At 39.0% G+C, this 14,458-nt stretch overlaps 2 protein-coding genes across 8 annotated transcripts in view; one reads left to right on the forward strand and one right to left on the reverse strand.

The window, feature by feature from the left end:
- Nucleotides 1-14,458, forward strand: part of LOC126271928 (protein shifted-like) — a 68,266-nt gene that overhangs the window by 41,124 nt on the left and 12,684 nt on the right. The gene's annotated exons all lie outside the window — the stretch shown is intronic.
- The window catches only part of LOC126271929 (5-demethoxyubiquinone hydroxylase, mitochondrial), a 63,104-nt gene that overhangs the window by 5,125 nt on the left and 43,521 nt on the right, over nucleotides 1-14,458 (reverse strand). For all 4 annotated transcript variants that reach the window (XM_049974344.1, XM_049974346.1, XM_049974343.1 and 1 more), the window contains exons 2-3: nucleotides 8,729-8,891; nucleotides 3,463-3,612 (exon numbers count right to left, since the gene is read on the reverse strand). In XM_049974344.1, coding sequence (XP_049830301.1) covers nucleotides 3,463-3,612; nucleotides 8,729-8,891 — 313 coding nt within the window. The remainder of the gene's footprint in view (nucleotides 1-3,462; nucleotides 3,613-8,728; nucleotides 8,892-14,458) is intronic.

Genomic DNA, 14,458 nt, shown 5'->3' on the forward strand with positions numbered 1-14,458 from the left:
TGTCATTGTGTACCATTTTTGTTTTCTGTTTGTTTCTCACTTTGTGTTGTTCCTAGTCTTGTTTTTTATATGTTGTTTGTGTGAGTGTCTGTCCATGTGTTGGTAATAGCTGAGTGTTTGCTCATTTTTGTTGCTCGATTTTATTGTTCAGCTTTGTCACTAAGTTTTTTTGTATCTATTGTTTGTGGCTCTGATATTCATTTCTTTTTGCTAGTTGTGTGTGTCTAATGGTATTGTTTAGTCTGTGGGGCATGTATCTAAGTGCTGCGTGCTTTTCACAGTTTTGGTGCTATGATATCTGCTTCATGATTGTACCTGTTGTTGTCAGTTTTTGGTAAATGAGTACTGATTGTTCTGAATGTTTATCATAATGACCAAGAAATTTAACTGCCTATTTTGGTCTATTTCTATTGTAAAAGCTATATTATTTTGAATGGAATTTATACCTGTATATAACTGTTCAATTTTAATGCTTCATTGTGTGTGTGTGTGTGTGTGTGTGTGTGTGTGTGTGTGTGTGTTTGGAGTTTATGTTAACATGTTATCACACAGTGAGGAGGAACCCCCATAAAATAACACTCATGACTCACTCCCACCTCACTCACATTGACCACATGCTCACTGTTTCACACATCTTGAGGCAATGGAGAAAGGGTGAATGGTAGTAAACATGGGATTAAAATTCAAGCAAAACAACAGAGGAGCTAAAAGAGAGGTGCAAGGAAATGTGACTGGTTGGAGAGAGAGAGAGGGGGGGTGTGTGTGTGGGGGGGGGGGGGGCGGCGTGGTTGAGCCAGTCACCCTGTTAACACGTTAAAAACATCTCCCTAAAATTTTCAAAAACTTGTTGGACAAAGCACAACAACACCTTTAAACTCTCACTACATTCGTTTGACTGTTACTCAAAATAAAAGGCAGATCTGTCGGTGAATCTGCCACTGCCGCCTTTTTAAAAAACACAGACTGACTGAAACGTAATACAAGTGATGGTAGATACATAGCTCAAAATAGGAAGACACTTGACACCAGATACAAGGAACATGTATGAGCCTGGAAGTACAGGACAAATTGCCGGCTGCGGTGGTCTAGCGGTTCTAGGCGCGCAGTCCAGAACCGCGCGACTGCTACGGTCGCAGGTTCGAATCCTGCCTCGGGCATGGATGTGTGTGTCCTTAGGTTAATTAGGTTTATGTAGTTCTAAGTTCTAGAGGACTGATGACCACAGTAGTCAAGTCCCATAGTGCTCAGTGCCATTTGAACCATTTTTACAGGACAAATTGTTTGACTTTTGCAGAACACTTACATTAAAATCAACAAAATCACCTCCAAAGATACAAACATGATAATCATAGGGATAAACTACAGCAAAAAACACCATCACACCTTACAAGAAAACTACCATATTCAGAAAATCATAACAGATCATAAATGATCAGACAAACCACACACCCTTTAACGTAACTGACCACTTAATACAACATTAAATATATAGCTATGGCCAGACACCAATCACCACAATCCTCTCATCCCAGTTTCTTTCCTATATTAACTGTCCCACTATCACCACAAAAAAATAAAAAAAAATAAAACTGCTTCTCTCAAGCCTCCCCACACTCACATCTCAGTTGACACACACACACACACACACACACACACACACACACACACACACACACACACATTATATATTATTAAAAAACGTTTTTAAAAAATCACAGGTTGCCAATGCTCACAGCCTACACAAGAAACAAAAAAAACATAAACACTGTGCTGATTGTGAACACACATGACTGTAGATCTATCTCCAAAAGTGGGGTGCAGTGCAAATACCACCATTGTAGATAAGAGAAAGTGCAAAAATTCAACAAACTATCAAGTGTGTATGTACAACAAAGTTTCTTTCAACTTCAAATTCCACTAACAAAGAAGAAAAAGACAGCAGTTTGCAGAATAAGTGAACAAGAGGCACAAACACCATAAGTAAATAGCACACCAACTTTATAAAGAAACACTGTTTTTAATTTTAACAAACATTCTGGCATACACTGCAGAGGCAAGACATTGGATACCTCCTAATACCGTGTTGAACCTCCTGTCGCCCGGCGTAGTGCAGTAACACAATGTGATATGGACTCAACAAGTTGTTAGAAGTTCCCTGCAGGAATATTGATCCATGCTGCCTTCGAGTTGCCTGTACAGAACTTTGTGCATGCATGAACTGACCTCTTGATTGTGTGCCATAAATGTTTGATGAGATTCATGTTATGCAATCTGGGTGGCCACTCAAATTGTTCAGAATGTTTCTCAAACCAGTCACTAACAACTGTGGTCCAATGACAAGACACATTGTCATCCATAAAAATTCCATCATTGTTTGGGTACATGTTGTCCACAAATGGCTACAAATGGGTCTCCAAGTAGCCGAACATAACAATTTCCAGTCATTGATTGATTCAGTTGGACCAGAGGACCCAATCCATTCCTTGTAAACACAACCTACACCATTATGCAGCCACCATCAGTTTGCAAGTGCCTTGTTGACGACTTGGGTCCACGGATTCATGGAGTCTGCACCACTCTTGAACCCTACAATAAGCTCTTACTAGATGAAATTGGGCACATCTGACCAGGCGACAATTTTCCAGTCACCTGGGGTTCAACCAGAATGGTCTCATGGTCACGAGCCCAGTAGAGGTGCTGCAGCAATGTCGTGCTGTTACCAGAGGCACTCATGTCGGTCGCCCATTAACACCAAATTTCGCTGCACTGTCCTAATAGATATGTTCATCGTACACTCCACATTGATCTCTGTGATTGTCATGCAGTGTTGCTTGTCTGTTAGCACTGACAGTTCTACACAAATGCTACTGCTCTCAGTTGTTAAGTCAAGGCCATTGGCCACTGTGTTGTCTGTGGTGAGGGGTAATGTCTGAAATTTGGTATTCTTGGCACACCCGTGACTCTGTGGAACTCTGAATACTGAATTCCCTAACAATTTTTGAAATAGTGTGCCTCTGCATCTAGCTCCAGCAACCATTCCGCATTCAAAGTCTTTCACATGAATCACCTGAGTAAAAATGACAGCTCTGCCAATGCATTGATTTTTTTTTTTTTTTTTACATGATACTACCACAATCTCTATATGTTCATATCACTATCCCATGACTTTCATCACCTCAGTGTGCCTATCCATATTTCAAAAATGGCAAAAGAACATGCCTCGTAAATAAAAGTGAAACATGTCTGATGTAAATTTCTCTTAAGCTTACTGAAATTAATTTAAGAAAGAGAAGATCAAACAAACATAATATAGCAGTCTACTTGTAAATATTAATATACAGCTATAAAACAATTTTTGTTACATTTGACATGTTAATTCACTTGTGTCACAGAATTCAGTGTTTTCATAGACATGATATTTCAGTATTATAACAATTATAATCATATAAACATCAGACTAACCTGCACCAAGTGCAAATCCTGCAATATTCCACAGTGGCAGCATGACAGTCGGCCTAGCACGGTGTTTACGAATTAAATCTTCAAATTTGGCCAGGTGAGCCTTTTCTTGATCCCACATGTGTTGAATTGTTGCACCGACAGGGCTGTTTCCTGTAAACAGGTTAGATATTGTGTGTTCTATAATTTTTGCTATTGAGCATCAGCTGAATCTTTTTCTGTAAGCAGTGTCTCGCACAGCAAGAATTATTGTTGTATAGTTGACAGGGTAAGATCCAACAGTTATCTTGAGTTAAGGGTGTGACACAACCTTTATATACCACTGTAGATTCTATTCTGGTGCAAGCTAGTAAAAATTAAATACACTGACAGAGATAGTGCGAAGTAAATAAGCATACAGATATAAAAACAAAATGATGTGGAGTAGTTCAGTCAACCACAAGAAGAAAAGCAAGAGAATGATGTTTCCGTCTTGTGCAGTAAGTGTGCTGCCAAATGGAAGAGTATGCCAAAGACTGAGGTTCTTGGTGTTAACACAGTCTCATATTATATTAGTAAAATTTTTCTCTGGGATTTATGAATGGGAATTAGTGATCCAGCTTACAAATAAGCCTGAAGTTAGGTATGTGTCTGTTCTTGAAAGAGAGAATTTAACCAGTTAAGTGTAATGGGGGGGAATGCTCAAATAACACAATGCAGTACAGAAAAGTGTACATTGCATTGCAGATGAGTGAGTGATACTGAAAAGCACAGCTTATTTAATTTTGTTTCCATCTTCACTTTTAATGTGAGCATATTACAGAATTAACCACTTAAGGCTCTGATGAAATGAAATTTCTAGTTGAAGTATAGGTAACCGTAACTGTCTACTCTACATCTACAGGGTGGGCGAGAAGTTTAGTCTCAAATGTTATTACAGGTTGGTATCTATTTACTTCTTGTCAGTTGTTGGAAGTCATGTTCAGTGTTTTTTCATTCAAGGTCAAGTTTTAATCTGTAGCTATGCCAGATGTGAGAGGTAATAGTTAAACTACTGAACAGCATTTAGTGATAAGTTAGTGGGTGCATGAATGACAATACACAGGGCAGATAATGAGAAAGATTTGGGGACCTTTCCAGAAAAGATTTAATAAGATTCCACTACGAAAAGACAGGTCACAAAAAGTGGAAGGAAGAAGACATGAGAAGAAACAAGTGCCAGAGTCTCTCATTCATTGAACGATCTCCTATGAAGTCAACATATAAACGTACTTTGGAGCTCAGTGGACAAAGCAATCCAAGATCACATGAAAAAAGACCTAAGGTCAGATCTTAACAACCAACATTCATAAAGGAGTTATCACGTACAGTCTGAAATAAGTGAGTTTTAACATTCTGTGCTTTGTTAACTCAGTTTTCAAATTCAGTGAACTGTGTGAAGATTGTGTTTCCAGATGAGTACGCCATTTATTGCAGCTCACGTGCTAGAAATATTGTCATTCAAAGCCAAAGGGAATCCTCAGCACACAATCAAGTTAGAAAGGAATCTGTCTCATGAAGTGATATGGGCAGCAATGACATCACAACAGCTGCTTGCGCCGTACTTTTTTGAAGGAACTGTAAATGGTGGAAATTATTTACACATGTTACGAACATAGGTCTCTTAGTATGGTAACCAAGAAGTCCTGACCTCATTACAACTAACAACTCATTACAGGAGCACACTGTTAAGCTACAAACGAAGACTGTGCAATGCTGCTGAGGATGCATTTCACACTATACCACTGGACATGCTCAAAAATGTGTCAAGAAGAACAAGGAGAACCTTCAACATTGCAGCGTGTCAGCAATCGTTGGTTAATATATTAAAAAACTAAAAACCCGCCTCGATTGCGAAAAAACCACATAGTGTTAAGTGTTAACCCAGGTTTCAGCGTAGATAACTACACCTTCTTCTGAACAATAATAAAACCTGCAAGTGCCTAAGAAGACCTTTGTCAATGATTTAAAGAACACCGTAGCTATAAATTTATAAATGAAAAAGAAAAGCAAAACACATACAGTACATGTGTACTGTGCTGTCCGGAATTAAAAAAAAAAAGGGTGAATAAAGGTGAAGGGAAGTGGTTCTATTTTTACTGGAATGAACTTATTGATGGACATCACAAAAATTTATTTTACCTATATTTTTTTTTTTTTTTACTCATCGAAGAAGACAACACAACACATATAAAAGAAATCATCACACTAATATTATTCACAGAATGATCGTTTCACAAGACACTTTCTAGCTCGACTGACTCTTAAGACTGAACAAGACTCAACTGACTCTATTCTCTCTCTGGGCCACAGCCTCTTCACGTCCCTCTGGACCAGAGATTTTAACTGTGATTAGCACGCCGATTATTTAATTAATCGTACAGCCGCTGGGCGCGCGCTTGGTGCGTCATTTAAATGGGGTTAAACGCACACCGCGAGAGGCGTGGGCTAGCGGTGTCTTACAGGTATCGCCACAGTACAAAGTCAAAACCACTACTTAACTTAATGGTGTACGCTCCACCTCACACCGGCCTATGTTCGATGGGCCATGAACCACCAAACTGCAGCTACAAACGGTTGCTCACTTACAAGGCTGACCCGCTATGTATGAACATGCGCAAGACAAGGGAAGTTACTTGAATGCGCATGCGCATATACAAATACGAGAAAGTTTTACATGGGTTGGGGCACATGGAAATGTGGTAACAGCATGCTGCAGAACATACCAATATATTGTTTAATTGGACAGGTGAAAAATCTACTCACCAAGCTGCGGCAGAACACACACATAGATCATCTTTTGGAGCCAGTGACTCCTCCTTCAGGCAGAAGGGTTGAAGGGGAAGCAAGAAGGGTGAAGGAAAAGGACTGGAGAGATCTAGGAAAAGGGGTAGGTTTTGGGAAAGTCACCAAGAACCGTTAGTCAGGGGAGACTTACCATACAGGATGAGAAGGAAAGACTGATTGTTGGGGACTGCATTGGACGATATTTGAAAACATGAGAGCTTACAGGTGGAAGACAGGGTAATATGCAAGACAGAGATTACTACTAAAACATCGTGCATGAGTTAATATGAGTGAGGAGCTAAGTGCATTGTACGTAATGGAGGTGGAAGGGGGGCGGTGAAAAATAGATGGGAAAGACAATGGAAGATGCAGAAAACTAAAACAGAGTGAAGCAGAGTAGTTACAGTCAAGAAAAGCTGAGACAGAAGAAATTAACGTAAATTAAGGTCGGATGCGTGGTGAGAACCACTACATGTTGTAGTGCTAACCTGTGGAGTTCTGAGAAAGTGGTGTCTGGGGGGAGAATCCAGATGGTGTATGTGGTGAAACAGGTGCATAGGTCATGAATGTCATGTTGCAGAGCATTCTCTGCAACAGGAATATGTGAGTTGCCAATATATACCCTCTGCCTATGCCCATTCATCCTCAATGATAATTTGGTGGTAGTCATGATGATGTAGAAGGCTGAACAGTGTTTACATAGTAGCTGGTTTTCATTGTTATATACAAATATATTGGACACTTTATAAATAAGTAAGTGTTTGTGCTGAAACAAATCAAATCAATTAGCATTTGATACTAGCAGGTACAGGGACTTTTCGTCCACCCTGTACATACCTACTCCAAAAGCCACTGTGTGGTGCATATTGGAGGGTATATGGAACAACTACTAGTCCTTCCCTTTCCTCTTCCACCTGCAAATGGAGCAAGGGAAAAAACAACTGTCTAAATTTTGTCTGTACAAGTTCTAATTTCTGTTATATTGTCTCCATAGCCCCTACACGAAATGTACATTGGCCGTGTTAGAATCATTCTGCAGTCAGCTGCAAATGCCTGTTCTCGAAATTTTCTCAATAGTAATTCACAAAAATACCATCTTCCCTCGAGAGATTCCTATTTGAGTTCATGAAGCATCTCTGTAACACTTGCATGTTGACCGAATCTATGGGTAACAAATGTAGCAGCAAGTCTTCTGAATTGCTTCAATGACTTCCTTTAATTTGGCCTGGTGGGGATCCCGAAATCTCAAGAGGTACTTAAGAATGGGTTGCACGAGTGTTCTACACATTATTTTCTTTTTAGATGAGCTATACTCTACTAAATTCTCCTAATAAACTGAAATCACCCACTTGCCTTCCCTGCCTTATGTGATTGTTTCATTTCATGTCACTTTTCAGCATTACTTCTAGATATATAATCAATCAACGTGTGTGTGTGTGTGTGTGTGTGTGTGTGTGTGTGTGTGTGTGTACGCGCGTGCGCAGCACACCACTAATACTGTATTCAAATATTACATAATTTTTTACATACTCAACTGCATTAACTTACATTTTCTTAAATGTAGAGCAAGCTGCCATTCCTCGCATAAAATAGAGACTCTGCCTAGGTCATTCGGCATTGTCCTACAGTCATTTGATGACAACACTTCCCATATGTTACAATGTCATCAACAGTCCCAGACTGCGGCTCAGGTTATCTGCAGAGAGAGAGAGAGAGACTGTCCTATCACCCTTTCCTGGGGGCACTCCTGATATTATCCTTGTCTCTGATGAACGCCCACCATTCTATTACTTAACAACTCTTCAACCCACTCACATATACGGGCACCTATTCCATATGCTCGGAACTTTATTAATAGTCTGCAATGGGGTGTGTTAAATGCTTTCTGGAAATTTGGGGATATGGAATGTGCCTGTTGTCCTTTGTCCTGGCTTCACATGCAATTCGTGTGAGAAAAGTGCCAGCTGAGTTTCACACAAGTGAAGCTTTCTAAGTCTGTACTTATTTTTGGACAGAAACTTTCCTGCCACAAAAAAGTTTGTTATATTTGAAATTATGCTCAAGACTATGGCAGCAAATTAATGTCAAGGATAATGATCAGTAGTTTTGCTGGTTCCATCTTTTATCCTCCTTCTTATATAAAAAATCAAGTTTTATATCTTCAGATGTCACAATATACTGAGACAGAGAAATAATTTCTGAAGTGAAAAGTAATAAAAATTCTTAGGCCATAACATATTGGTATCACTGTAAGCATCAGAATATGAGTGACAGTCTAAATGCACATTGTGTTTAACATTGTCTAGATAATTTGTGTTACATTTTGTTTTCCCTGTTACATTCCAGTATTTTCATAAATAAATTAAAATCTGTATATCATTTCCACCATAAAATACTAAGATTCTATTTTGACAAATATTATCGTTTCTAATCTGGTAATGTATAATATGTTAGAACTTCTCACCTAAAACAGCCATTTGCCCAGCATAAATTCGATCAGCGCCAAGTTCACCAGCATGGTCGACACGTAATATTCGATCAACTGTGGAATCAGCTTTAGTTGAAATCAATCTTCGTGTAGGAAAGGCACAAAGAAATGAAGCTCGAGGTATCAGTGCAGACTGCATCTGCAGAAACAGAATAATAATAATAATAATAATAATAATAATAATCTCTCAGTACCTCTTATGAGGCAGTTTAAAGTAATAAGTGACATTTTTGATACAAGTGCTGTAGTTCCGCATGAAGAGCACCCAAGTTCCTGAACAACCAGAACTTTTGTCTCTGAGGTAGCCTGTACATGTTTCAAAAGTATTTTCTTAATATGTACTCATACAGTGAGCTTGCCACCTCTGTACTCATACAGTGAGCTTGCCACCTCATATGTATTTTCTTAATACCTATTCAGGCAATAAATTGTCACCATGGTTGCACCACACAACCAGTCTCACAACAAAGTGTAACTACATAATGATATAACTGCAGTTCGTAGTAATAGACGGCAAATCATCGAGTAAAACTGAAGTGATATCAGGTGTTCCCCAGGGAAGCGTCCTGGGACCTCTACTGTTCCTGATCTATATAAATGACCTGGGTGACAATCTGAGCAGTTCTCTTAGGTTGTTCGCAGATGATGCTGTAATTTACCGTCTAGTAAGGTCATCCGAAGACCAGTATCAGCTGCAAAGCGATTTAGAAAAGATTGCTGTATGGTGTGTCAGGTGGCAGTTGACGCTAAATAACGAAAAGTGTGAGATGATCCACATGAGTTCCAAACGAAATCCGTTGGAATTCGATTACTCGATAAATAGTACAATTCTCAAGGCTGTCAATTCAACTAAGTACCTGGGTGTTAAAATTACAAACAACTTCAGTTGGAAGGACCACATAGATAATATTGTCGGGAAGGCGAGCCAAAGGTTGCGTTTCATTGGCAGGACACTTAGAAGATGCAACAAGTCCACTAAAGAGACAGCTTACACTACACTCGTTCGTCCTCTGTTAGAATATTGCTGCGCGGTGTGGGATCCTTACCAGGTGGGATTGACGGAGGACATCGAGAGGGTGCAAAGAAGAGCAGCTCGTTTTGTATTATCGCGTTATAGGGGAGAGAGTGTGGCAGATATGATACACGAGTTGGGATGGAAGTCATTACAGCATAGACGTTTTTCGTCGCGGCGAGAGCTTTTTACGAAATTTCAGTCACCAACTTTCTCTTCCGAATGCGAAAATATTTTGTTGAGCCCAACCTACATAGGTAGGAATGATCATCAAAATAAAATAAGAGAAATCAGAGCTCGAACAGAAAGGTTTAGGTGTTCGTTTTTCCCGCTCACTGTTCGGGAGTGGAATAGTAGAGAGATAGTATGATTGTGGTTCGATGAACCCTCTGCCAAGCACTTAAATGTGAATTGCAGAGTAGTCATGTAGATGTAGATGTAGATGTAGATGTAGATAAAGGCTGGTGCATGTTCTTTTGTCCTGTTAACCAATGACATTGTGAACCAATGATGTATGCAATATGGCAGTGGGTGGTATACAGCACATGTGCAAGAACCAGTTTCTTTTTCCAGAGAGCTGTCAAAATCATAAAACTGCAAAACTTAGAAACATATAAGCACAGTGTGGAAGTCATGTTATGTTGTACATATTCTTTGTTTACATCAATCAGTTAACTCAGGCAGACTAAATGTATGGTACATGATCCGCATTACCAAGAGAAAAGCCTTAAAAGAGCAATGTTAGTGTCTGGAGTTTGAGACAACAACCTAGACCACTGAATCCTTAGAGAGTGTGAAACTTAATGGGAAAACAATGTAAGGAGGATTAAGTTTTAATGTCTTTTCAATGAAAACATAATTAACGATAGACATGGGAAGGAAACAGAATGGATCCTTTTCCATGAAAGCATTCCAGTATTTGCCTTAAATGATTTAGGGGGATCACCCACTCCTCCCAAGTACATGTCCAGTGAGTTAACTACTTGGAAAAATAGGCTATTATTGATAAGGTTAAAGGAATGTCAAATTCAGGAAACTACTTCATTTTCTTCATTTGCTAGCCATCACCAGTGATGGTGTAGTTTTGTTGTGCTGTTCTCACATTCCCACATTTGTCTTCATTTTCATGTGGATAATTTAACATTTTTAGTCCATCTGCAATTATATTTTGCATACATTTACTTGTACCTGCTACCATGGGAGAGACCTCTAATGCACACTTATGTGGTGGTGCTTGATTCGGGCGTAAGCCGATTCAAATCCTGGTGGTAACAATAATTTTCTGACAGTATTTGGCCAGCAGTTGGAGGAGAGGTGGTGGCATAAAGTTCCTGATGATGAAACTGAGTGCCAGTGTCCTGGTTTAAATACCAAAACTCTCTGCAGGGTCTCATGAAGTGAGGGCATGTGATGCTGTTGATGGCAATCCATCCATTGGTGGGGACGTTAAGTTTGGCGGCCCCCTTGGTGCTAATCGTAAGGAAGTAGACTATGTGAAAGCACTGGGTTTCATTTTCTACAGTTTATCATCATCATCATCATCATCATCATCATCATCATCATCATACAACACAAACATTAAGTATTACAAATAGTGTGCAATGGAGCATGTTGTACATAAACAATCAACAAAAAAGATTTATTTTTTACACTGTATATGGATAATAATGGGTAAAGAAACGACAGATCTCTTGAGGAAACAGGTACAGGCATGGGAATGTCAAAACAACAAAGATTCTTTGCTCCATCAAAGTAGAATTCATTTCATAATAGAGGAAGAAAATACAGCAATGATCTGCAACAGAATATAGCAGATGAAAAATTACCGAACATAAATCACTGAAATAATTGTCATAGTTAATTTGCATGGGGCTGACTGCCATGTGGAGCACCCAATTTTGATTCCCAGTACTGCCAGGAATTATTCCTTGGTGGGAGGACTGGTAAAGGGTGCACTCAGCCTCGTGAGGCCAACTGAGGAGCTACTCGATCAATTATTAATGGTTCCTATGTCAAGAAAACAGATGGTTGGATGAGCAGTGTGCTGACCACACGCCCCTTCATGCCGCATCTGGTGGTGTCACTGGCAGAGAATGAAACAGCAGTCGGTCAGATCTGATTGGCCCATCTAGAGGCAGAATGAGGTACTTTACTGCTACTTTTTTGACTGCATGCAGGGTGGCCAAAATAAAACTGGACCAGAAAATGTTCAAATGTCTGATAGAAAATAAGTTATCTTAGCCATTGAAGTTTTCAACACTTTGGAAAGAGTAAAATAAAAATTATGATGGGAGACTGGAATAGCTTAGTAGGGAAAGGAAAACAGGAGGACATAGTTGAAGAATTTGTACTAGGAGGAAAAAATGAGAGAGATGACTATTATAGTCTGGTATGATAGCTTTGATCTCAGGATTATAAACACCATCATCAAGGGCTGTATGCATTAGCAGCTCTTAGTAATAGTGAAGATAGCAGATGATTATTTTATAACCAACCAAATATTCGAAAATAGTATCAATATGGCAAAAACATTTCCTGGAACAGATGCCGATGCAGATCAGGACTTGCTAGTGGCAGATGTTTGCAAAAAGCATTTTAGAAGAAAAAACTGGGGTATGGTCAAATGGAACCCTGAAGGGTGTAAGGCCAAAAATACTGAAGAAAAACTTTTAAATTCAGCAGAATGTGCCAGTGTACCAGAAGAATGGATTACAATGAAAAATACTATTTGGAAAGCCTTAGAAGGAGTTACTGGAAAAGTAAAGAAGAGAGGGAATGGGTTACATCCAGTATGTCAGATATAGTGGATGAACATAGGAAAAGGAAGAATTGACATTCTGTGGAAGGAAGGAAAAACAATATAGAAAGCAGACTGAAGAAAGATGACAATTAATTGATCAAGCTGGAAAGGAATGGGTGAAAAGTAACTGTGACGAGATTTAAGAAATGGAAAGGCAGGATAATGTAAAAGCAATTTGCAGTGCAGTACAGGCAAGTACCTCACAAAGACCTAAGAAAAATCAGCAAATAGGGTGTACAAAATAAAAATGGGAAGATGACAGCATACAAAAAGAGTATGCCAAGAGTATCAGTATACTGAAGAATTCTATGAAACACACAGAGATCATACATGACTATGATTGTAGCTGAAATCGGAATGTGACAAAATGAACTGTAGGCCCAAGATATGTGAAGTTGAGAAAGCCATTAAGGATCTCAGAAAGAGGAAAGCAATGGACTGTAATAAATCACCAGCCAAAGCTTTATCAATCAGATATGGGATGAGGATATTTGGATTAGATCTAGTTAAAAATATCCCAGTATCTTTGCCAAAGAAATAAAGGCCAAGATTATATGTCAGTTAATTTCATAGGCAACATTATACAGGCTGCGAGCTCAATGAACTAACATTTGACTTCCAAAGAATTGCATATGCGTGTCTTGTATACTAGATAACCTGGGAATTTGTATCATCTATCATAAATGTGTGAACGGTACAGTATTTGGTGCAACAGAGTTTTTGTGTCAGGTAGTATGGACTGAAACCGATGAACAGATTTGTAAATCTCTCTACGTGGAACTGTGACATTGCATGTTTAGGCATTATTTATTTTACTCAGAATATTAGAAAGAATAATTGAGACAAACATGGGGAGAGCATCAATTTGGATTCAGGAGAGGAACATAAGGTACTATTGGATGTTTGAGAGGCATAGAACAAAGAGGGCTTGGAGTTAACTGGGACATTTACATCATTTTTTTTGATTGGGAAAAGGCGTTTTACAGAGTTGACCGGAGTATCCCCCTAAAAACCTTAAAAGATGTTGGTGTAAACTGGAAGGACCTGTGGTTGTAAGTGGTGGTAAAGATTGTTACTGAGGAAACAAACAAAACAGGTATTGGAAGAGGTGTTAGGCAAGTGTGTTATTCATTGCCAATACTTTTCAATATTTATGCTGATGCAAGCTTTAGAAGGGGGAAAAAATAGATATAATAGTAGGAGGAGAAATGCTACACACATTTAAGTATGCAGATGGTCAAGCAGGGTTGACTGAATCGGAGGAAAAGCTACAATTTGTGATGGAGAGGATCATAAAAGTAAGAAAAGAATATGGAATGAGAATGGATGTAGGAAAGGCCACAGTTATGAGAAATGGCAAATATGAAGGTTCCTTCAGCATATCATTGGAACAAATATCTTGGAACAAGTAAAATCTTTTAGGTACTTAGAAGTTTTGTGGCAGGAAATGGCAGCTGTGGGGAGGAAATAATAAGCACAGTATCTATGGGTAAAAGAGCTGTTAAAAAGATGAAAGGTTTGTTAACAGCAGTAAGAAGTTTGATAGAATTACAAAAGTGCTTCACCACATACTTTGTCTAGAGTGTAAAATTATATGTCAGCAAATCACGGAAAGTAAAATAGTTTTGAAATATGGTTGTGGAGAAAAATCCTAAAAGTGAAATGGACCACCAGAATGAATGATGAAGTGCTTCTAAGAATAGGAGAGGAAAGAAAACTACTGATTAGGATATGAATAAGGAAAAATCTTGGCTGGAGCATATAAGGCAAAGAAATTGCCTGCACCAGAGTGTCATCAAAGGAATGATTCCAGGGAAGTGCAATACCTTAACTGGATGATAACAACAGTGATGTCACTGATGACAATGCCACTAAAGCAGAGCCACTGAACATG

The sequence above is a fragment of the Schistocerca gregaria genome, chromosome 5, assembly GCF_023897955.1.
Source record: "Schistocerca gregaria isolate iqSchGreg1 chromosome 5, iqSchGreg1.2, whole genome shotgun sequence".
Lineage (NCBI taxonomy): Eukaryota > Metazoa > Arthropoda > Insecta > Orthoptera > Acrididae > Schistocerca > Schistocerca gregaria.